Here is a 23,068-nt window from a genome sequence, read left to right on the forward strand (position 1 = left end):
TTAATTTGAGATAAAAACGGGAGTGCAATTATAATATTTTAGTGGAATATATTATAATTTATGAATTATAATTATATCCATGGGTTTGGGCTGATAATTAAATTCATAGGAAACCCATGTTTTATTTTTCCTAGTTGGTCCCCACTGTAGCCCAGAAGCGCAATACTAGAAAATATAGGAAAGCCAAAATGGACCGAAATTAGGAGAGGGAAAGGCTTAGGGGCCGGCCCACCTAGGGAGAAAACCCTAGGAGTGGCCAAACCCTATAAATACACACATAGTGTGTGTTTTGTTAACACAAGTTTTTGAGACACCAGTTGGCCTCTCTACTCTCTAATCGTTTCCACTAGTTTTGGTTTGTGTTCTTCAGGTTATTGGAGAAAGAGACCACCTTCTCAATCCAAGTTTGGGAATTGGTGCATACAGTGGAAGATCCACAGGTTTGAGCTTAGTATCAAATTCGTTGACTCCATCATTCGTTCCCGATTATTAGAGATCAAATCAGAGAGATCTCAAGGTATATAATCTTCTTGCAATTAATTGATATATGGTTTGTGCTATGGTGATTAGTATTTGATAAGAAATTTTGTGAAATTTGTCTAGCTATCGTTTATGTCTATGAGGTACTTATACGCTTCTGCGAGTTGCATGTTTCCAACAGTAAATCAGAAATGATCAGTGAGTTGGCATTTTCTTGTGTAACGAGGAACACATATATATAGAGCAGCATCAAGTATAGCGTGTATATTTAGGGATATCCCCAGTCTAATCCCAGTTTTAAGCCAATGACTAAGGCAGGTCAATAAACAGTGTTTCAACATGTGCGTGCTAATGTAGGCAACTACAAAAAATGTACCCTTAAAAATCTATCTCCAAGCAGGTGTGTCCTTTGTAATTTTGTTATTGTATCTTGGCATTTTCTTTAAAATGGATTCAAGCGTTCCAAATGATTTTTGATTGTGCTTGCCTAATAATACGTATCTATTAGACCTTCGCAATATCGTCTACAAATAGCCTAACCATTAGGGCAATAACTTATTGATGAATCTCTTTAGAGTCAAACTGTATGGATTTGGAGGGTCTTGCGTTCGATATTCGCTTGAGAGAAATACCATTGTGGCCACGTGCTCAATTTGCCGAACTCATTCCCCCCTCTCCGCCAGACCCAAAACTGGTCAGGGACTGATGCGAGAATATGGGCCTGGATTGAATTCATTTATGGGTCCTTACTAAGCCCATCACTATCCAAGCTTTTCAATATCCGGTTCGGCCCACTCGGTTTTAGGCAATGAAGAGAGAATCTTCAAATCAATTTATTTGTGATCCTACAGCAAGGGAAATGAGCAATTGGAGAATCGGGAAGCTATGGAACAAGGCTGTAAAAGAATTATGCGGTCACTACATTTCTCTCCTTTTAATTCCCTCGCTTAACTATATTTCACAATCACTCTATTTTCATTCTCTCTACACAAACGCGAGACACAGAGAAGATTGAAAGGGGTTTGTTGGTTAGAGAAGGAGAAGAGGAAAACAGGGGATTATTAACATGGGGTGTGTTAATGGTGGAAGTGAAGAGAGTTGGGTACATAGCAGGACCAATGGTGGCTGTGAATTTCTCACAGTACTTCTTGCAAGTAATATCAATCATGATGGTTGGTCATCTTGGCGAGCTCGCTCTTTCTAGCACCGCCATTACATTCTCCTTCTGCGCTATCACCGGATTCAGTCTCGTTGTAAGTCCCATTGATTTTAGTTTTCCACCTGTTTCTAATCTCTATCATAACTGTGTGTCTCCACATACCACTCTGTTGGGTTTTAGTATTTATGTCAAGACTCGAGAATCATGGAGCAGCATTTGCACTCAATATTTCTTTGTGGTTAAATGTGATTTTTCTAGGGTTATACATGAAGTTCTCTTCTGCTTGTGCAAAAACCCGTGCGCCAATTTCTATGGAGTTGTTCCGAGGGGTTGGAGAGTTTTTCCACTTTGCCATCCCTTCTGCAGTAATGATATGGTAATGTGTTTAATTTATTTTCTTGTGAAAGAAATTAAAAAAATTGAAGCATTTTTCTTCAATGTTCACCATTGCAGCCTGGAATGGTGGTCATATGAGTTGCTCGTTTTGCTGTCGGGGCTTTTACTTAATCCACAGCTTGAAACTTCAGTCCTCTCTGTATGGTATGTTTGTCTAGTAGTGCGTAAGTTGAATATACCATGACAGTCTCAAAATTTTGAGAATTTGCCTTGAATTTTTACGTGAGCTCGTTCGATTTTCTAAATAACATTGTTCCCAGGAAGAAAATATAGTTGCATAATTTATTTTGTTGAATTTTCTTTACAGTCTCCAAACAATTGTAACACTCTCCATGATACCACATGGACTTGGTGGAGTAGCAAGGTTTTTTTTTCCTCAACATAAACAGCCATCCATGTTCATTTACATATATACATTCATACCTACCACTGATTTTTGTTGCATTGTTTGTTGACAAGACATTACTTTTTCCTTTTTGGGTTGTAGCACTAGAGTCTCAAATGAATTAGGAGCAGGGCACCCAGAATCTGTACGAATAGTTGTCCACGCTCTGATGTTTCTTGCAGTAATAGAAACAACAATAGTAAGTTCAACAATCTTCGCTAGCCGGCACGTTTTTGGTTACACATTCAGCAATGAGAAGGAAGTTGTGGATTATGTCACTGTCATGTCTCCCTTGATCTGCATTTTCCATTATACTAGACACCTTACAAGGAGTGCTTTCAGGTTAGACCATCTGTTTCTCAGCAAGTAACACTTCTCTCGTCATTGAAGATTTTAAAGAGTTTTCGCCTTCTGTTCTTAATCTAGTGTTGCCAAAGGATGCGGATGGCAGCATATAGGAGCTTATGTCAACCTAGTGGCATTCTATCTTTGTGGTATACCTTGTGCTCAAATGTTGGGTTTCTGGGCAAACTTAGGAGGGAAGGGCATTTGGATGGGAATACAAGCCGGTGCTTTTACGCAGACAGTCCTCCTCTTTATTGTAACAGGTTGCACAAACTGGGAAAAGCAGGTCTGTAACTTAAATCTTAACCAAGCTGCACATTACAGGTTAACACACAACTTTCTTTTGGTAATATTTTTTAGAAAATATTGCAGGCAAACAAGGCAAGGGAGAGGGCCTTTGAAGGAAGACATTCAGCTGACAATGGTTTGGCGTATGTATAGAGCAGCATCAAGCATAGCATGTTAACATGTATATTTAGGGAAATTGCAATGTTAGGGAGATCCCCAGCTTACTCCCAGTCTTAAGCCTACAACTAAGCATGTCTATAAACAGTGCTTCAACAGGTACTTGCTTGTTTGGGATCAATGTCCAGTATGCTTGGATACACACATGAGAGAGAGTGAAGGGATTCAAGAGATAGATGAGAGAGCGGCTCTTGGGGTTCCAATTGGCGTGTGTGGGGTGGGTTATTGTATTTGTTTTCTTCTCTTTTTTGTTTCTTGTAGAGAGAGCTTGAGAGAATAAGATAGCATCTAGATTGAGCTTGTTCTCCTTGTATTGATGAGTCTCTCAACTTATAATTTGTTCAAACATAGTGAAATATCGGATCTCTACTACCATGGATATAAACTTTTATGTCAAACCACATATATCGATTGTATCTATGTCTTTTTACCGCTTTGATATTGATTATTATTTATTTCTCCACTTACGCTTAGATTGCGTGTTTGTTTAGTGAATTCATTTGATATTTTATTTGTGACTATTAGGATTTAGCACAGTGAAATGAAATAACTATTAATTATAAACATATGTAGAAGCCCTCAACATCCAACACCTATATAGGTAAAATGAGGATCATATTTGGGGATCTCGTGCATTATTTAATCAGAATATAACATGACACTCCGTTGGGTTTATATATGCTTTGAACCCAAAATAACATGACGTATGTGGATAGCCATAATCCATGAAGACGTGGCCTTCCGACAGATTATCAAAGCCTACTTGCCTAATCCTAACTGGGGATTTTGGATTTCCAAAACGACAATACATCATCAAATGTGGCCCACGCCAAATTTTATTTTAAAAGAAAATATTATTAACGTGGTCTTCGTCTTTCCTTCTTTTTCATTCAGCTCGCGTTTATAATTAAATAAAGCGGAGCAAGGAAGCAGGAAGAAGAACGACCCGAAGGTTTCGATGAGGAAAGCAGAGGAGAAAAAGGGCATGGAAGAAAGTCTGATACCGAAACAAAGAGAGGACTCGGACTCCTCCTCGTCTTTAACGTGGGAGGTGTTCTTTGAAGAAGTGAAGAGATTGGGCTGGATAGCTGCACCAATGGTTGCTGTGAATCTGTCGCTGCTCCTGTTGCAAGTTATTTCAATGATGATGGCCGGTCATCTCGGTGAACTTTCTCTCTCAAGTGCCGCCATAGCCGTCTCGCTTTCTGGTGTCACCGGCTTCAGCTTCCTCGTGAGTCCTTCCTTCCTTTTTTTGTCTTCTTCTCAGTTAGGCTTTTTTGTCATATTACGCATTAAATTTCCCAATTTTAAGTATAGAATTAACACCTATCAAGCACAGTCGAAAACACAGAATTTCATGTATCAATGGCACTTTCTTGTCAAAAGTCAAAGAAAGACGAAGACTTAAACAGAGTATTCGTACTGAACTGGTCATTTATTGCAAATTCACGCACGTTCCTTTATTAAGGTAAAGCCTGATGAAAAAATTGGTCTAGTAATTTGTTGCTAAAATTACAAAAAGCTGAATTATCACAGGCTGTAATGGTCACTGCATATGTGATGTTGATTAATTTTTTTTTTGTTATCAATGTTTGTTTGCTCTCTCTCTCTCTCTCTATATATATATATATATATATATATATTATTATTCTCATGGCTCATTTAAAGTGTGTTTGGATTGAGGGATTTGGAGGGGAGGGAAGAGAAGGGAAAGGGAGTTTCCTTCCAATTCCCTTGTTTGGATAGTTTATAAAAAATTGAGGGGATTTGGGAGGAAGATCTTTTTAAATTTTTGTCAAAATTCTTTCCTCCCAAAATGGAGTCATTTGGAGGGAAGAGATTACTAATTAAGTTACTTATAAGTTAAAAATCTATTTTACCCTTCGACATAACACTTAAACATAAAAAATAAGGATAAACTAGTCAATTAAACTACTTTTCTTTCCTTTCTTTTTTTATCTATCCAAACATGAGAGAGGGAAATGTATTTTCCCTTCCATTCTCTTCCCTTCCCCCCAAATCCCTCAATCCAAACACACTCTTAGAGTAATCTGGTTTTTTCTAATTTATCAGTCAATTAAGTTTGTGCAACAAGGGTCGAGAGAGTGACATTGTTTTGTTACTTTTTGAAGGGAATCTAGGATTTTTATTGGTTTTTATGGATCAAATTATTTTATTCATTAGCTTGGGAACCAAGGATAGATATTGGGAAATTAATATAAGGTGTAGTCAAAATTAAGATTTGTCTTCTAACCTGAAAGCTCAGAGCTTAGATAGTTACATTTCTTGTCATGTAGTTCTTAACCTTTGTGGCAAAAAATTAATGGTGCAGTGTACCCGGAAAGGCCCATAACTAATCAACGACCAATAAGTATGCAACTTAACTTTGACTACAATGAGATCCAATGAAGATGGGTTTATGTAATAATGCCCGTCTGTTTCTTGCTTGTAATAAATCTTCAGGAGAAGGCAAGGCTATGTACAGAACTATATCAAACAGTAACACGTTTAGTATCATATATATACTATTTGGTTACATTTGGTCGAAACCATGAATTGATTTGATTTAACAATGCGCTATCTTTGAACTAGTTTTGTAGCTGAATCTGAGTGTGAACTTCAAACTATCCGAGTATATGTAACTTTGGCATGTTAAAACAGATGGGGATGGCAAGTGCATTGGAAACTCTTTGTGGGCAGGCTTATGGAGCTCAGCAGTATCGCAAACTTGGAACTCAGACTTATACTGCTATATTCTGCCTAATTTTAGTTTGTCTTCCAATCTCTCTGATATGGATAAACATGGAAAAGATACTTGTATTGATCGGCCAAGACCCCGAAATTTCTCATGAAGCTGGTAGATTTACAATATGGCTTATTCCTGGACTCTTTGCTTATGCAATTGTTCAACCACTGATTCGATTCTTTCAGATGCAGAGTTTGATTTTTCCTATGTTTATAATCTCTATCATAACTCTGTGTCTCCACATACCACTCTGTTGGGTTTTAGTATTTATGTCAAGACTTGAGAATCATGGAGCAGCATTTGCACTCAGTATTTCTATGTGGTTAAATGCGATTTTTCTTGGGTTATACATGAAGTTCTCTTCTGCCTGTGCAAAAACCCGTTCACCAATTTCTATGGAGTTGTTCCGAGGGATTGGAGAGTTTTTCCGCTTTGCTGTTCCTTCTGCAGTAATGATATGGTAATTTGTTTAATATATTTTCTTGTGAAAGCCGTAAACATTACAATCTTTGAAGCATTTTTCTTCAATGTTCATCATTGCAGCCTCGAATGGTGGTCATATGAGTTGCTTGTTTTGCTGTCAGGGCTTTTGCCTAATCCACAGCTTGAAACTTCAGTCCTCTCTATATGGTATGTTTCTATAGCAGTGCATTGAAGTTGAATATACTATGAGTCTCAAAAAAAATTGAGAATTTGTACATGAGCTTGTTCGATTTTCTAAGTAACATTGTTTCCCAGAAGAAAATATAGTTTCATAATCTATTTTGTTGAGTTGTCTTTTTGTCTTTACAGTCTTCAAACAATTTCAACACTCTATATGATACCATACGGACTTGGTGGAGCAGCAAGGTTTTTTTCCCAACATAAACACCCATCCATATTCGTTTACATATATACATGCATACATACCACTGATTATTGTTGCATTGTTTGTTGACAAGATATTACCTTTTCCTTTTTGGGTTGTAGCACTAGAATCTCAAATGAATTAGGAGCAGGGCACCCAAAATCTGCACGTATAGTTGTCTACGCTATGATGTTTCTTGCAATAGTAGAAACAACAATTGTAAGTTCAACAATCTTTGCTAGCCGGCACGTTTTTGGTTACACATTCAGCGATGAGAAGGAAGTTGTGGATTATGTCACTGTCATGTCTCCCTTGATCTGTATTTCCATTATATTAGATTCCTTACAAGGAGTACTTTCAGGTTAGCCCCTCATCTGTTTTTCAGCAAGTAACACTTCTCTGGTAATTGAAGATTTTATAGAGTTTTTGCCTTCTGTTCTTAATCAGGTGTTGCTAGAGGATGCGGATGGCAGGACATAGGAGCTTATGTCAACCTAGCGGCATTCTATCTTTGTGGTATCCCTTGTGCTGCAATGTTGGGTTTCTGGGCAAAATTAGGGGGGAAGGGCCTTTGGATTGGAATACAAACTGGTGCCTTTACACAGACAATCCTCCTCTTCATTGCAACAGGTTGCACAAACTGGGAAAAGCAGGTCTGTAACTTAAATCTTAACAAGCTGCACATTAGAGTTTTAACACATAACTTTCTTTTGGTGATGTTTTTTAGAAAATATTGCAGGCAAACAAGGCAAGGGAGAGGGCCTTTGAAGGAACACACTCAGCTGACAATGGTTTGGCGTAAATTGGAAATGATCAGTGAGTGGCATTTTCTGCTGTAACGAGGAACACATATATATAGAGCAGCATCACGTATAGCGTGTATATTTAGGGATATCCCCAGCCTAATCCCAGTTTTAAGCCAATAACTAAGGCAGGTCAATAAACAGTGTTTCAACAGGTGCGTGCTTATGTAGGCAACTACACAAAATGTACCCTTAAAAATCTGTCTCCAAGCAGGTGTGTCCTTTGTAGTTTTGTTATTGCATCTTGGCCTTTTCTTTAAAATGGATTCAAGCGTTCCCAATGATTTTTGGTTGTGCTTGCCTAATAATACCTATCTATTAGACCTCCGCAATATCGTCTACAAATAGTCTAACCACTATGACAATAATCTATTGGTGAATCTCTTTGGACTCAAACTGTATGGATTCAGAGGGTTTTGAGTTGGATTTTCACTTGAGAGGAATACCATTGTGGCCTCGTGCTCAATTTGAAGATCTCATCCCCCTCACCGCCAGACCCAAAAGCGGCCAGGGACTGATGCGAGGATATGGGCCTGGATTGAATTCATTTATGGGTCCTTACTAAGCCCATCACTATCCAAGCGTTTCAATATCCGGTTCGGCCCACGCGGTTTTAGGCAATGAAGAGAGAACCTTCAAATCAATTTTTTTGTGATCGTACAACAAGGGAAATGAGCAATTGGAGATTCGGGAAGCTATGGAACGAGGCTGTAAAAGAATTATACGGTCACTACATTTCTCTCCTTTTAATTCCCTCTCTAACTATATTTCACAATCACTATATTTTCATTCTCTCTACACAAACGAGAGACACAGAGAAGATTGAAAGGGGTTTGTTGGTTAGAGAAGGAGAAGAGGAAAACAGGGGATTATTAACATGGGGTGTGTTAATGGTGGAAGTGAAGAGAGTTGGGTACATAGCAGGACCAATGGTGGCTGTGAATTTCTCACAGTACTTCTTGCAAGTAATATCAATCATGATGGTTGGTCATCTTGGCGAGCTCGCTCTTTCTAGCACCGCCATTAAATTCTCCTTCTGCGCTATCACCGGATTCAGTCTCGTTGTAAGTCCCATTGATTTTAGTTTTCCACCTGTTCGATTAATTGACCAAGTTAACTTGTCTAGCAGTTTAATTTGCTGAGCATTCGGTTGTGTGTGTGTAAATCACATGTTTAGTCGTCTATTATTCGGTTGTTCATGTTGTTTTCTGTTGGGTTTTGGTATTCAAATCCGGACTAGGCAACCTTGGAGCAGCAGTAGCGCTCAGTGGTTCGTATTGGTTGACTGTAATTTTGCTCGGATCGTATTCTCTCCTAGTTGTGTGGAGCTATTCCATGGGGTATGCTTATCCTGCTCTCCGGATTTCTACCAAATTCAAAGCTTGAAACTTCAGTTCTGTCTGGTATGTTTTCTCTCAAATTCCATGGGCCCGCCCACCATCAGGAGGAGGGAGGAGCCTCATTTCTCCCACATGTGCTTCGATCCATTCTTAAACTCTCGTTAGCGTTGTGTGGGTTAGTTTGGCGTCCCGAGATTCATGGTCACTCAGTTGTTAGAACTTCAAGTTGGTATAGGTCTCGTACTTGTCGCCAAGGTGGTGCAGGTTGTTGTGGCGGCTTGAGGTCTACACCCACTTAAAAAGCCATGCATCACCGATGTCCGCGCTCCCAAAGGTACCGGGCTAGGTCTATTATTTGTTGTCAGTATGGTGTGGATTGGATCGTTTTGACGGTCTGAGTTTTATGCCCACAACATATTGGGTTAGGTGGTTTCCAATTACCAATATAAAAAAAACAATGGAAATTTTTGTCGGTTGTTCCCTTTGTAACTGTTTTTTTTTTAAACATGCGAACTGATAACATCCAGTACTAACGTGCTAGAACACGTTTATCTGTCGACTACACGAAAAATTTATATACTAACGTGCTAGAATTCAGAAGAACAACAACTTGAAGGTTTCGATGAGGGAAACAGGGGAGAAGAACGGCATGGATGAAAGTCTGATCCCGAAAGAAAGAGAGGAGTCGGAGTCCTCGTCGTCGTCTCTAACGTGGGATGTGTTCTTTCAAGAAGTCAAGAGAGTGGGCTGGATAGCTGCACCAATGGTAGCTGTGAATCTGTCGCTGCTCCTATTGCAAGTTATTTCGATGATGATGTCCGGCCATCTCGGTGAACTTTCTCTCTCCAGCGCCGCCATAGCCGTCTCGCTTTCTGGTGTCACCGGCTTCAGCGTCCTCGTAAGCCCTTCCTTCCTATTTTTGTCTTCTTATCAGTTAGGCTTTTTTGTCATATTACGCATTAATTTTCCTAATGAAGATGGGTTTACTTGAAATTAAACAAGTGATACCTAAAGTTGTGATTTTTAAAGTTGTGATTTTTTTAACCGACAATTCTCCAACCCAAAGCAAGGCTATGTACAGTACTATATCAAACAATATATCTACCATTTGTTTACATTTAATTTGGTTGAAACCATGAATTGATTTTATTTAATCATGCAATATCTTTGAACCAGTTTTGTAGCTGAATCAGAGTGTGAACTGCGAAGTATCTGAATTATATGTAACTTTGGCATGTTAAACAGTTAGGGATGGCAAGTGCGTTGGAAACTCTTTGTGGGCAAGCTTATGGGGCTCGGCAGTATCACAAACTTGGAACTCAGACTTACACTGCTATGTTCAGCCTAATTTTAGTTTGTCTCCCACTCTCTCTGATATGGATAAACATGGGAAAGATACTTGTATTAATCGGCCAAGACTCCGAAATTTCTCGTGAAGCTGGAAGATTTACAACATGGCTTGTTCCTGGACTCTTTGCTTATGCAATTCTTCAACCGTTGATTCGATTCTTTCAGATGCAGAGTTTGATTTTTCCCATGTTTCTAATCTCTATCATAACTGTGTGTCTCCACATACCACTCTGTTGGGTTTTAGTATTTATGTCAAGACTCGAGAATCATGGAGCCGCGTTTGCACTCAGTATTTCTTTGTGGTTAAATGTGATTTTTCTAGGGTTATACATGAAGTTCTCTTCTGCTTGTGCAAAAACCCGTGCGCCAATTTCTATGGAGTTGTTCCGAGGGGTTGGAGAGTTTTTCCACTTTGCCATCCCTTCTGCAGCAATGATATGGTAATGTGTTTAATTTATTTTCTTGTGAAAGAAATTAAAAAAAATTGAAGCATTTTTCTTCAATGTTCATCATTGCAGCCTGGAATGGTGGTCATATGAGTTGCTTGTTTTGCTGTCGGGGCTTTTACCTAATCCACAGCTTGAAACTTCAGTCCTCTCTGTATGGTATGTTTGTCTAGCAGTGCGTAAGTTGAATATACCATGACAGTCTCAAAATTTTGAGAATTTGCCTTGAATTTTTAAATGAGCTCGTTCTATTTTCCAAATAACATTGTTCCCAGGAAGAAAATATAGTTGCATAATTCATTTTGTTGAATTTTCTTTACAGTCTGCAAACAATTGTAACGCTCTCTATGATACCACATGGACTTGGTGGAGCAGCAAGGTTTTTTTTCCTCAACATAAACAGCCATCCATGTTCATTTACATATATACATTCATACCTACCACTGATTTTTGTTGCATTGTTTGTTCACAAGACATTACTTTTTCCTTTTTGGGTTGTAGCACTAGAATCTCAAATGAATTAGGAGCAGGGCACCCAGAATCTGCACGAATAGTTGTCTACGCTCTGATGTTTCTTGCAGTAATAGAAACAACAATAGTAAGTTCAACAATCTTCGCTAGCCGGCATGTTTTTGGTTACACATTCAGCAATGAGAAGGAAGTTGTGGATTACGTCACTGTCATGTCTACCTTCATCTGTATCTCCATTATATTAGATTCCTTACAAGGAGTACTTTCAGGTTAGATGCTCATCTGTTTTTCAGCAAGTAACAGATGTTTTTCAGAAAGACACTTGTATTAAAGGGTTTTCGCTTTCTGTTCTTAATCAGGTGTTGCCAGAGGATGTGGATGGCAGCGCACAGGAGCTTATATCAACCTTGCGGCATTCTATCTTTGTGGTATACCTTGTGCTGCAATGTTGGGTTTCTGGGCAAACTTAGGAGGGAAGGGCCTTTGGATGGGAATACAAATCGGTGCTTTTACGCAGACAATACTCCTCTTTATTGTAACAGGTTGCACAAACTGGGAAAAGCAGGTCCATAAATCAAATCTTAACAAGCTGCACATTAGAGTTAGTTTAATACATGACTTTCTTTTGGTGATGTTCTTCAGAAAATATTGCAGGCAAACAAGGCAAGGGAGAGAGCATGTGAAGGAAATCGCAATGGTTTGGCGTATATATAGAGCAGCATCAAGTATAGCATGTTAACATGTATATTTAGTGAAACCGCAATGGTAGAGTTATCCTCAGCTTAATCCAGTTCTAAGCCTATAACTAAGGCAGGTCAATAAACAGTGCTTCAACAGGTACCCTTGTGGCCACGCGATGGGTTTTGACTTTTTTGATTCTTTTTCTTCTGGTTACTAAGATGTAGTTCATCAGGTTGTCTCTTGCCTGCCCATGGATTGAGTAGAAGTTTGAAATGTTGACCTGTTTTGAAAATCTCCAGATCTACGTTTATTTTCAACTCCCTAAAGCGTTTCGTCGCGTGCTACGCCGTTTCTTGTCTCCAGAGTGCCTAAGTATCCACTATAAGTCTTTCTTCGTTTGAATCTCGCCCTTCACTTTAAGGCGTTGCCATCCTAAGGTGCTATTAAACATAATGATTTAATCAACCTTATCATGTCGTCATGTGAAAATTTTCTATGCGAGCGAGTATGATGGAATCGAATCTAAACTTATATCGGATGTTCAAAAAATGAACTTGTGTAGTGTAGTTCTCGAATTGGAAAAAAAAAGAAAGTACAGTCACAACCTAATAACATGTGTGGTAAATTATCTCTTCCTTGAGATTAGAAGTAGTATGATTCTAAACTATCAAGATTCAATCTTTAAAATCGAAGTCAGTATAATATTAATTACTCCTCTCTAATAGAATTAATACTCTTTTATCAAAAAAAAATTATCAGTTCCTTGGTGTCACATGCTACGTGCTTAATAATTTGCCCATCTCTCAAGTCTCCCCAGTCACCGCCGCCAGACCCAAAACCGACCGATTGATGAGAGAATCTGGGCCTCAAGAACCAGATTCAAGGAATTGAATTCATTTATGGGCCCTTACTACTATCCAAGCGTTTCAACTTTCAATATCCGGTTCGGCCCACGCGTGGCCGAATGTCAACAAAATTACTTACTAAAAATGTTAGATGTCACACTTATCTCTTCAATTCCCAAAAGTCATGTAGAAACTTGCCACACAAACATTTCAACAAACACCTAGTCTGCAGACCAAAATTTAAACAAAAACGACAATCTACATGATATCATTTTCTTTCTTTTTTTAGCCGAGGAACAACCCAATTAGATATGTCCTTTAGATAGTTGTGTGAGTGTAAAGTTCGAATCGCTAGAACAGTGTAAGACTGGATAGTTGTGTGAGTGTAAAGTTCGAATCGCTAGAACAGTGTAAGACTGGATCAAAATGTATTCGGGTGGACGCCGAAAATGGTACAAGCCAGGATTCTACAAGAAAATATTATGACTTCCATTATGTTTGAAGGCTTCCATTATGTTTGAAGGCGTCAAGTCTATTAAAAAAAAGAAAAAGGCCTTCAAGTCTACCGGGCTTATTTCTCTCTAATAAAGCCCCAACTACCATGCAGTGTGTTGCACCAAACCCATTATGAATCTTAAAGGTCATGAGCCGAGAAGCGCCCACCCATCAATGTTGGGTACACGCTAGTTGCCACTCGTATATAAATAATCAAAGCGGATCAATTTGGATACATATTGGGTCTATACTATCACCATCCTTTCAATTAATGTTCTTCAATATGTAGCAGATTGGATTAGACTTTTGAAGAGACATCATTAATACCGGTCTTAAATTTCATTCCAGTTGAGTCCAACAACACAAATAATTGTGTCATTATGTGTAAGTACTTGAAGTTGAAGAAAATCTGATGGTTACTTTCTCTTCAATGCATAAGCAAAGAGGGGGATAGATCTAGCAACTTAAGCATGTGGTTATATCTGTAGTTATATCTCTGTGTTTAAAGTGAATGGTGCTAACATTGGGAGTTTTAACCAATCAATAGTATTTTCATGGGATTTTCGAATGGGTTAGGAGTTTTATTTCACTCACCTGGACTTCAGTCCAGTTTTATCCTGTACTAAACTTGGTGAGAGTTATTCTTCATTCTGAGATTTACACTCACTCAGTTATCAGAAAGGTTATGGTCATGCTGGGCTAGTCAACGTGATGTGAGTTGTTCTGAGGCCATGCGTTAGGTGGCGCCTCGGTTCACCAATAAAAACAAAAGGGAGGAATGGAAATTCTAACGAAAATTTTATATACTAACGAGCTGGAATTCAGAAGAAAACGACCTGAAGGTTTCGATGAGGGAAACAGAGGAGAAGAAGGGCATGGAAGAAAGTCTGATACCGAAACAAAGAGAGGAGTCGTCGTCCTCGTCCTCGTCTCTAACGTGGGAGGTGTTCTTTGAAGAAGTGAAGAGATTGGGCTGGATAGCTGCACCAATGGTTGCTGTGAATCTGTCGCTGCTCCTGTTGCAAGTTATTTCAATGATGATGGCCGGTCATCTCGGTGAACTTTCTCTCTCAAGCGCCGCCTTAGCCGTCTCCCTTTCTGGTGTCACCGGCTTCAGCGTCCTTGTAAGTCCTTCCCTCCTTCTCAGTTAAGCCTTTTGTCATCTTCTCAGTTAAGCTTTTTATCATATTACGCGTTAATTTTCCCTTAGTGCTTACCTTTTATTGAAAAAAAATTAAGAGTGCAGTCGGCAGTGTACCAGAAGGGCACATTACTAATCAATGAGGAATAGAGTATGCAACTTAAGTTTTACTACAATGAGATCCAATTATGAAGATGGGTTTACTTGTAGTTAAACAAATGATACATTAAGTCCGGATTTTTTTGATAACCGAGAATTTCCAGCCCAGCAGAAAAGGCAAGGCTATGTACAGAACTATATCAAACAGCAATACTTCTAGTATTATATATATACTATTTGTTTACATTTAATTTGGTTGAAACCATGAATTGATTTGATTTAATCTAATCATGCAATGTCTTTGAACTAGTTTTGTTGCTGAATCTGAGTGCGAACTTCAAAGTATCTGATTATATGTAACTTTGGCATGTTAAACAGTTAGGGATGGCAAGTGCATTGGAAACTCTTTGTGGGCAAGCTTATGGAGCTCAGCAGTATCACAAACTTGGAACTCAGACTTACACTGCTATATTCTGCCTAATTTTAGTTTGTCTTCCAATCTCTCTGATATGGATAAACATGGGAAAGATACTTGTATTAATCGGCCAAGACCCCGAAATTTCTCACGAAGCTGGTAGATTTACATTATGGCTTGTTCCTGGACTCTTTGCTTACGCAATTGTTCAACCCCTGATTCGATTCTTTCAGATGCAGAGTTTGATCTTTCCCATGTTTATAATCTCTATGACAACTCTGTGTCTCCACATACCACTCTGTTGGGTTTTAGTATTTATGTCAAGACTTGAGAACCTTGGAGCAGCATTTGCACTCAGTATTTCTATGTGGTTAAATGCGATTTTCCTTGGGTTATACATGAAGTTCTCTACCGCCTGTGCAAAAACCCGTGTGCCAATTTCTATGGAGTTGTTCCGGGGGATTGGAGAATTTTTCCGCTTTGCCATTCCTTCTGCAGTAATGATATGGTAATATGTTTAATTTATTTTCTTGTGAAAGAAGTAAACATTACAATCTTTGAAGCATTTTTTCTTCAATGTTCATCATTGCAGCCTCGAATGGTGGTCATATGAGTTGCTTGTTTTGCTGTCTGGGCTTTTGCCTAATCCACAGCTTGAGACTTCAGTCCTCTCTGTATGGTATGTTTCTCTAGCATGCATTGAAGTTGAATGCACTATGACAGTCTCAAAAAATTTGAGAATTTTCCTTGAATTTGTACATGAGCTCGTTTGATTATCTAAATAGCATTGCTTCCAGGAAGAAAATATAGTTGCATAATCTCTATTTTGTTGAATTTTCTTTACAGTCTCCAAACAATTGCGACACTCTCTATGATACCATATGGAGTTGGTGCAGCAGCAAGGTTTTTTTCCAACATAAACAGCCATCCGTATTCGTTTACATATATTGGTTCCTACATACCACTGATTTTTGTTGCATTGATTGTTGACAAGACATTACTTGTTTCCTTTTTGGGTGTAGCACTAGAATCTCAAATGAATTAGGAGCAGGGAACCCAGAATCTGCACGTATAGTTGTCTACGCTCTGATGTTTCTTACAGTAATAGAAACAACTACAGTAAGTTCAATAATCTTTGCGAGCCGGCACTTTTTTGGTTACGCATTCAGCAATGAGAAGGAAGTTGTGGATTATGTCAGTGTCATGTCTCCCTTGATCTGTATTTCCATTATACTGGATTCCTTACAAGCAGTACTTTCAGGTTAGACCCTCATCTGTTTTTCTGTGAGTAACACTTCTCTTGTCGTTGAAGATTTTATGGAGTTTTCTCCTTCTGTTCCTAATCAGGTGTTGCCAGAGGATGCGGATGGCAGCATATAGGAGCTTATGTCAACCTAGCGGCATACTATCTTTGCGGTATACCTTGTGCCGCAATGTTGGGTTTCTGGGCACACTTGGGAGGGAAGGGACTTTGGTTGGGAATACAAGCCGGTGCTTTTACACAGACAGTCCTCCTCTTTATTGTAACAGGTTGCACAAATTGGGAAAAGCAGGTCTATAACTTAAATCTTAACAAGCTACACATTACAGGTTAACACACAACTTTCTTGGTGCAGCTCCCGGAGGAACTGGATGGAGCTATTACGTTTTAATCCCACTACTTAGCACGAAACCAGCACAAGAGAAACAAAACCAGCATGAACGAGTGCTCTCAAAATGAAAATGAAAATGCACTGACTATTCTTCAAGGTAAGGTAAGAAAAGACTACAAACTAATCTCTTGGGAGATTTCTTGATAAGCAAAAACTGCTGGACTTCCACAACAACCGCACTTAAAAAGCTTAAAACTACAACGGCTAGAAAAACATCTGACAAAAGAGCACAACTTTTTGGGACCATGCGCAACACCTTGAGCCTTGCACTTAGACAAGGACAAAAGGCTGAGCTGGCTACAAAACACAAGGCTGACAAAAGAGCACAACTTTTTGGACAATGTGCAGCACCTTGAGCCTTGCTTTTAGACAAGGACAAAAAGCTAAGCTGGCTACAAAACACAAAGCTGAACTGTTGGGCTGAATTGTTAATTGTACAATAAGGCCACGTGCTCCCTACATCAACTACCCCTCCCTAAGAAGAACTCGACTCCGGCGAGTTCAACTGAAGAAATTGATCCAGTAGGGCAGGATAAAAATGACGAAGATGATTCTCGGAGAGCCACACGCCGTCTGAAATAGGCCTATTACGAAACAATACCAGGTAACGCCAGTACCCTCCACGACGAGTAGTGACATGGTCACGTTTCACAATCAGGTGAGGGGTTTCATTAGAGGTGTTTGGGAGGGAAGCTAGCGGAAGGTTCGCACTAGGGGAACCAAGAAGATCGTGAACTGGGACTGTAGGATGCTGAGCAGACTGATGTGAAGAGTCCTCATGGCAAGCGGTCAGGTCGGCCACATTAAAAATAGGACTGAAACGATATTCCGGAGGCAAATTCACGAGATATGCATTAGAACCCAACCTCTTAAGAATGGAAAAGGGATCAGCTCGGCGGGAATGTAACTTGTGGATGGAACCTGGAGGAAAACGCCCAGGATGTATGCGAATGAACACAGAATCCCCTGGTTGGAATCAACATGTCGGCGGTGAGAATTGGCTGCCGAAGTGTAGGCAATATTGGAGGCCGCAATGCGTTGCTTGACTTCGGCATGGATTTGCTGGATGTGCGTGGCCAATTCCAGAGCCTCGCCACTAGTTTGTTGGCCCCCGGGCAATGGAACCAAGTCAACCGGAGTCCTGGGTTTAAGGCCTGCAACAATTTCAAAGGGGCAACTACCTGTAGATCTGTTGACAGAGTTGTTAAAAGCAAATTCCGCACCAAATCCCATGAAGACATATGGTCAGTCACTAGACAACGTAGGAGGTTTCCCACACTGCGATTAGTGACTTCCGTTTGCCCGTCCGTTTGTGGGTGAAATGCGCTACTGTATTGGAGTTTAGTACCCAGCTTCATCCACAATGTTTTCCAAAAATATGATACGAACTTAACATTACGATCAGTTGTGATAGACTTGGGTCATCCATGGAGACGGACGACTTCTTGGAAAAAAATGGAGGCCACATGGGAAGCATCAAATGTGCGGGCACAATGAAGGAAATGAGACATCTTGGAGAAACGGTCCACCACCACTAAGATAGAATCGTGGTGACGAGCTGTGCGAGGTAATCCCAGGATGAAATCCATGCTAATATCCTCCCAAGGCCGTTGCGGAATGGGTAAAGGTGTGTACAAGCCACTGTTGGATTTGGTACCCTTTTGAAGAGCACAAGTGCGACAACGTTGTACCACGCGGCTTACATCTCTTCGGAGTTGAGGCCAGAAAAATCGGTCAGCGACTAGAGCCAAGGTCTTATCTCGGCCCAGGTGTCCTGCTAAGCCCCCCGAATGGAGTTCATTGATAGCAAAGTCTCGCAGGGAGCCGCGAGGTAGGCAAAGCCGGTTGTCCCTAAATAAGTACCCATCCTGTAGGACAAAAGAAACAGCAGAGGTGTCCCTCGGAACACCATTAGTAATAGCTGTCCAAATCGAAGAAAAATCAGGGTCATTAGCATACAAGTCTTTGATATGCTCAAAGCCTGTGGAAGTGATAGAAAAAGTAGTCAAAAGGTGAACACGCCGACTTAAGGCATCGGCCACCTTATTTTCCAGTCCAGATTTGTGTTTTAGAACAAAAGTGAACTGTTGAAGGAAATCTACCCACCTAGCATGTTTAGAACTCAAAGTTTTTTGTGTATTGATATATTTGAGGGAGTCATGATCTGTAAACAAAATGAACTCCCGATGCAAAAGGTATGGTCGCCAATGGCGCAGAGTTTGAATGAGAGAATAAAATTCAAGGTCGTAAGTAGAATACCGTTTGCGAGTCTCGGTTAATTTCTCACTATAAAATGCTATGGGGTGGCCTTCCTGACTTAAGATTCCTCCAATACCCGTAATAGAGGCGTCACAAGCAACTTCAAATGGTTTGGAGAAATCTGGCAGATGTAGGACAAGTGCGGAAACCAGTCTGGATTTTATGATCTCAAAAGCCTTAGTAGCTGCCGCAGTCCATCTGAACACTTTACCCTTAAGACAATCTGTACTTGGTGAGGTGATAGCGCTGAAATTACGAATGAAACGACGATAGAACGAAGCAAGCCCGTGAAAACTGCGTGCTTCAGTGAAGGACTGTGGAGTCGGCCAAGCAGAGATGGCTTGAGTCTTCTCAGGGTCTACTGCAAGTCCTTCCTGCGATATCACAAAACCCAAGAAATTAATCGAAGATTGTAGAAAAGAGCATTTTTTTTTATGGAGAAAGAAAGAATGAGATCGCAAAGTTTTAAAAACTAAGCGAAGGTGTTCCAAATGCTCTTCCTTGCTGCGGCTATCTATTAACAAGTCATCAAAGTAAACGACCAAAAATTTTCCTAAAAAGGGTTTGAAGGTTTGGGTCATCACACGCATAAAGGTACTAGGAGCGTTAGTCAAGCCAAAGGGCATGACCATCCACTCAAACAAACCATCTTTAGTACGGAAGGCCGTCTTCCATTCATCACCGGGTTTAAGCCGAATTTGGTGATACCCGCTACGGAGATCCATTTTGGAAAATATGGTTGACCCCGTAAGTTGATCAAGCAAGTCCTCCAAATTTGGTATGGGAAACCGATATTTGACGGTGATACGGTTGATTGCCCGACTATCTACACAAAGACGCCAAGATCCATCCCGCTTGGGAATGAGTAAAGTAGGCACTGCCACAGGAGATAAGCTCTCTCTAATAAAACCTTTGGCTAACAGCTGTGATAGTTGCCGCTGGAGTTCCAAGTGCTCATTGGGAGTCATTCGATACGCGGGCAAGTTAGGTAGCGAAGAACCCGGTATTAGATCAATAACATGCTGGGCACTCCGTAGGGGTGGAAGCTGATCTGGCAAGTCTTCTGGCATGAGGTCTTGAAATTCTGTAAGTAGTTCATGAAAAGAACCAGATTCACTAGTTGGAGTATTCCCATCCATGATGATGGGTTTGCTCAAAAGAAGAAATATCATTGGAGCATCCTGAGGAATGTCAGAACTGCGAGTTACGGTTAAGACCTCTGTTTTCTCAATTGGTGTGGGTAGAAGCCGCGGTGGAGGCCGAGTTGGTTGGAGAGTGATATGACGGCCTTTGAAGAGAAATGAGTAGGAGTTGTGAAATCCATCATATTGAGCTCTCCTATCATATAACCAGGGTCTTCCAAGCAAGAGTTGACACACTGTCATAGGGATAATATCACACCAGGTCTCATCAACGTAATTTGGGCCCAGGGAAAAACGAACACGACACCGGGTCGCAACGGGCTTAGAAGTAGCATCCACCCAACTGATGTTATAGGGTTTAGGATGTGGTTCTATAGCAAGGCCCAATTTCTCAACAACCCCATTTGCAATAGCATTCATTCCGCTACCGTTGTCAATCACAGTATCGATGGCCTTGTCACCGACTTCGAGCCGGGTATGAAAGATAGAAGTTCTTAGCCACGATTCTGGGTCGGCTGAGGAAGCTTCCCCAAGCAAAATAGGTTGAATTATGCAACTAGGAAGTTGGGAGGCTTCCAAATATTCTTCCTCAGGTTTTTCAGTTTCAGGTTCACTAGCAATAGTGTCCCCTGGTTCCTCCTGTTGGAGAGGTTCACCTTCACATACTAGACCCAGTTTGGTGGATTTGCTTGGGCAGACTATTGAATAGTGACCCTTGCCCCCACAAGTGAAACAGCTGCCCGGATTGACATCTCCCATTCGTCGGCGAGGATCCTGAGAGGCTGGAAAGGGTGGGGTCCTAGATGAAGAACCTGAAAGAGGAGCCGAATTGTTAGTAGAAAAATGGGAATTGACGTTGTTACCTCGCCCCTGAGAAGGGGTGCAGTTCGATGATGCTAACAGCCAAGGACGCTTTTGATGAGCTAAATGGGCTTCCATTCTAAGGGCCGCTTGGAACGCCGCATCGACTGATGATAGAGACCTAGAAAGAAGTTCATATTGGATTTCTTCACGCAGACCGGCTAGATAACGGGCAATGGCTTGCCGTTCAGGTTCAATGATTTGACTTCTGATAGTCAACTCTTGCCAACGGGCAGTATAAGTGGTAACCGATGCGGAACCTTGCTTTAATCCCCAGAGCTCTCTCAACATGGCATCCACATAGTCAGTGGGCATATACTTTTCCTTGAGACGAAATTTCATCTCTGTCCACTCATTAAGAGCAGGTCTACCCAAGCGCGCTGCCTGTTCTTCGATAGTAAGCCACCAGAGTCGAGCATTTCCCTTGAGTTTCATAACAGCATAATCCACCTTACATTCCGCCGGCATCCGATACCAACGAAAATAGTCCTCCACCGAGATGAGCCAATCATGGAACGTAGTGGGGTTAAGATCTCCCCAGAAATCTGGCACATCTAACCGAACTAGCCGTTTTACCTCATCCGCCGGATCACTACGGCGTTGTAGAAAACTGGTGTCAAGTTGGTGAGTATGGTTGCGGTTGGGGCCACGAGAGGGTGGAGATGGAGTACTGTGTTCTTCTGGCGGAAACAAATGCGAACCACCAACGTTGGAGGTGATCTCAGGTACAGCCGTGGAGGAGGAGGGTTTTTTACCACTATTGGATGGCAAGATATCAAGTCGTTGTGAGACCAATAAGGTCAAAGCTTGGATTTGTTGGCTAAGCTCCAGTAAAGCCTCATCACGTGCTGGATCGGTCATGGTTGTGGGCAAGTAAGGTCGCCCACTCCGAGTGCACATGAGCAACTGAGCCTCTGATACCACTTTGGTGCAGCTCCCGGAGGAACTGGATGGAGCTATTACGTTTTAATCCCACTACTTAGCACGAAATCAGCACAAGAGAAACAAAACCAGCATGAACGAGTGCTCTCAAAATGAAAATGAAAATGCACTGACTATTCTTCAAGGTAAGGTAAGAAAAGACTACAAACTAATCTCTTAGGAGATTTCTTGATAAGCAAAAACTGCTGGACTTCCACAACAACCGCACTTAAAAAGCTTAAAACTACAACGGCTAGAAAAACATCTGACAAAAGAGCACAACTTTTTGGGACCATGCGCAACACCTTGAGCCTTGCACTTAGACAAGGACAAAAGGCTGAGCTGGCTACAAAACACAAGGCTGACAAAAGAGCACAACTTTTTGGACAATGTGCAGCACCTTGAGCCTTGCTTTTAGACACGGACAAAAAGCTAAGCTGGCTACAAAACACAAAGCTGAACTGTTGGGCTGAATTGTTAATTGTACAATAAGGCCACGTGCTCCCTACATCATTTCTTTTGGTGATGTTTTTTAGAAAATATTGTAGGCAAACAAGGCAAGGGAGAGGGCCTTTGAAGGAAGACATTCAGCTGACAATGGTTTGGCGTAAACTGCGAATGATCGATAAGTTGGCATTTTATTCTGTAACGAGGAACATATATATATTCAGCTGACAATGCTAGCATTTCTATGGATTGTCTTTAATTTTTTTCTTTTTGGTTTCTATATATCTGGGATGTGTTGATGTTGCAGGCAAGCAAGGCAAGGATGATGATATTTGATGGAAAATTATGAGCTTATGGTGAATTGGTATGAGAAGAACATTTTTATGCGGTGGTTTTCATTGTTAATGCAGGACTAAGAAATGTTTCATGTGAACTTCTGAGTGTGAGAGAGTGAACAAAAGCATGCAAGATCATATATTGTGCAACAAAATTATTTGCTAAAACTGATGTTACACTTGTGTCTTCGGTTCCTAAAATGAATGTCTAACCTGTCCACACAAACATTTCAACAAACACCTCGTCATAAATCCCACGCTATACAACCAATCTTTATTTGTCTGTTTTGGAACTATTGGTTCACTATGGATATATTGGATCTGCACGGGTTTGTTACTCCAAAACCCAACAACTTGCTGAAGCCCAACATACGTAGCCCAAGAAAATGCCTAATTGATTGTAGGGAAGTGGGCTTATGTTCGAAGCCCTACCTACATAGCCCAGGATACTTAGATTGGGCCAGGTCCGCTGGTCTGACTAGTTCAACCCGCATTTTCACTTAAGTAGCGCAATTTTGCCAACTGCGGGGATGACATCTATG

At 40.7% G+C, this 23,068-nt stretch overlaps 2 protein-coding genes and 1 pseudogene across 6 annotated transcripts; all 3 read left to right on the forward strand.

Moving 5' to 3' along the window:
* The first annotated feature begins 1,546 nt into the window (after nt 1-1,546).
* Nucleotides 1,547-3,515, forward strand: LOC120011176 (annotated as a pseudogene).
* A 599-nt stretch (nt 3,516-4,114) lies between these two features.
* On the forward strand, nt 4,115-22,365 carry LOC120014943 (protein DETOXIFICATION 12-like). Of its 4 annotated transcripts, none has more exons than XM_038867093.1 (7): nt 4,115-4,461; nt 5,892-6,436; nt 6,520-6,606; nt 6,769-6,825; nt 6,946-7,184; nt 7,271-7,476; nt 22,293-22,365. In XM_038867093.1, the coding sequence occupies exons 1-7, from the start codon at nt 4,189-4,191 to the stop codon at nt 22,353-22,355; spliced, it is 1,470 nt and encodes a 489-aa protein (XP_038723021.1). In that variant the 5' UTR covers nt 4,115-4,188; the 3' UTR covers nt 22,356-22,365. The 4 variants fall into 4 exon arrangements, with proteins under 4 accessions (XP_038723021.1, XP_038723013.1, XP_038723028.1 ...); XM_038867085.1 differs by lacking the exon at nt 22,293-22,365 and adding an exon at nt 7,563-7,956 and having other exon boundaries at nt 4,130-4,461; XM_038867100.1 differs by lacking the exons at nt 4,115-4,461; nt 5,892-6,436; nt 6,520-6,606; ... (1 more) ...; nt 6,946-7,184; nt 7,271-7,476 and adding exons at nt 14,090-14,378; nt 14,873-15,417; nt 15,502-15,588; ... (1 more) ...; nt 15,932-16,170; nt 16,257-16,462 and having other exon boundaries at nt 22,293-22,355.
* Nucleotides 8,286-12,073, forward strand: LOC120014966 (protein DETOXIFICATION 12-like). 2 transcript variants are annotated; one of them, XM_038867122.1, is made up of 8 exons: nt 8,287-8,690; nt 8,867-9,864; nt 10,212-10,756; nt 10,835-10,921; nt 11,085-11,141; nt 11,264-11,502; nt 11,593-11,798; nt 11,888-12,073. In XM_038867122.1, the coding sequence occupies exons 2-8, from the start codon at nt 9,589-9,591 to the stop codon at nt 11,945-11,947; spliced, it is 1,470 nt and encodes a 489-aa protein (XP_038723050.1). In that variant the 5' UTR covers nt 8,287-8,690; nt 8,867-9,588; the 3' UTR covers nt 11,948-12,073. The 2 variants fall into 2 exon arrangements, with proteins under 2 accessions (XP_038723059.1, XP_038723050.1); XM_038867131.1 differs by lacking the exon at nt 11,085-11,141 and having other exon boundaries at nt 8,286-8,690.
* Nucleotides 22,366-23,068: the final 703 nt, after the last annotated feature.

This window comes from Tripterygium wilfordii, chromosome 2 (assembly GCF_013401445.1).
Source record: "Tripterygium wilfordii isolate XIE 37 chromosome 2, ASM1340144v1, whole genome shotgun sequence".
Classification (NCBI taxonomy): Eukaryota; Viridiplantae; Streptophyta; class Magnoliopsida; order Celastrales; family Celastraceae; genus Tripterygium; species Tripterygium wilfordii.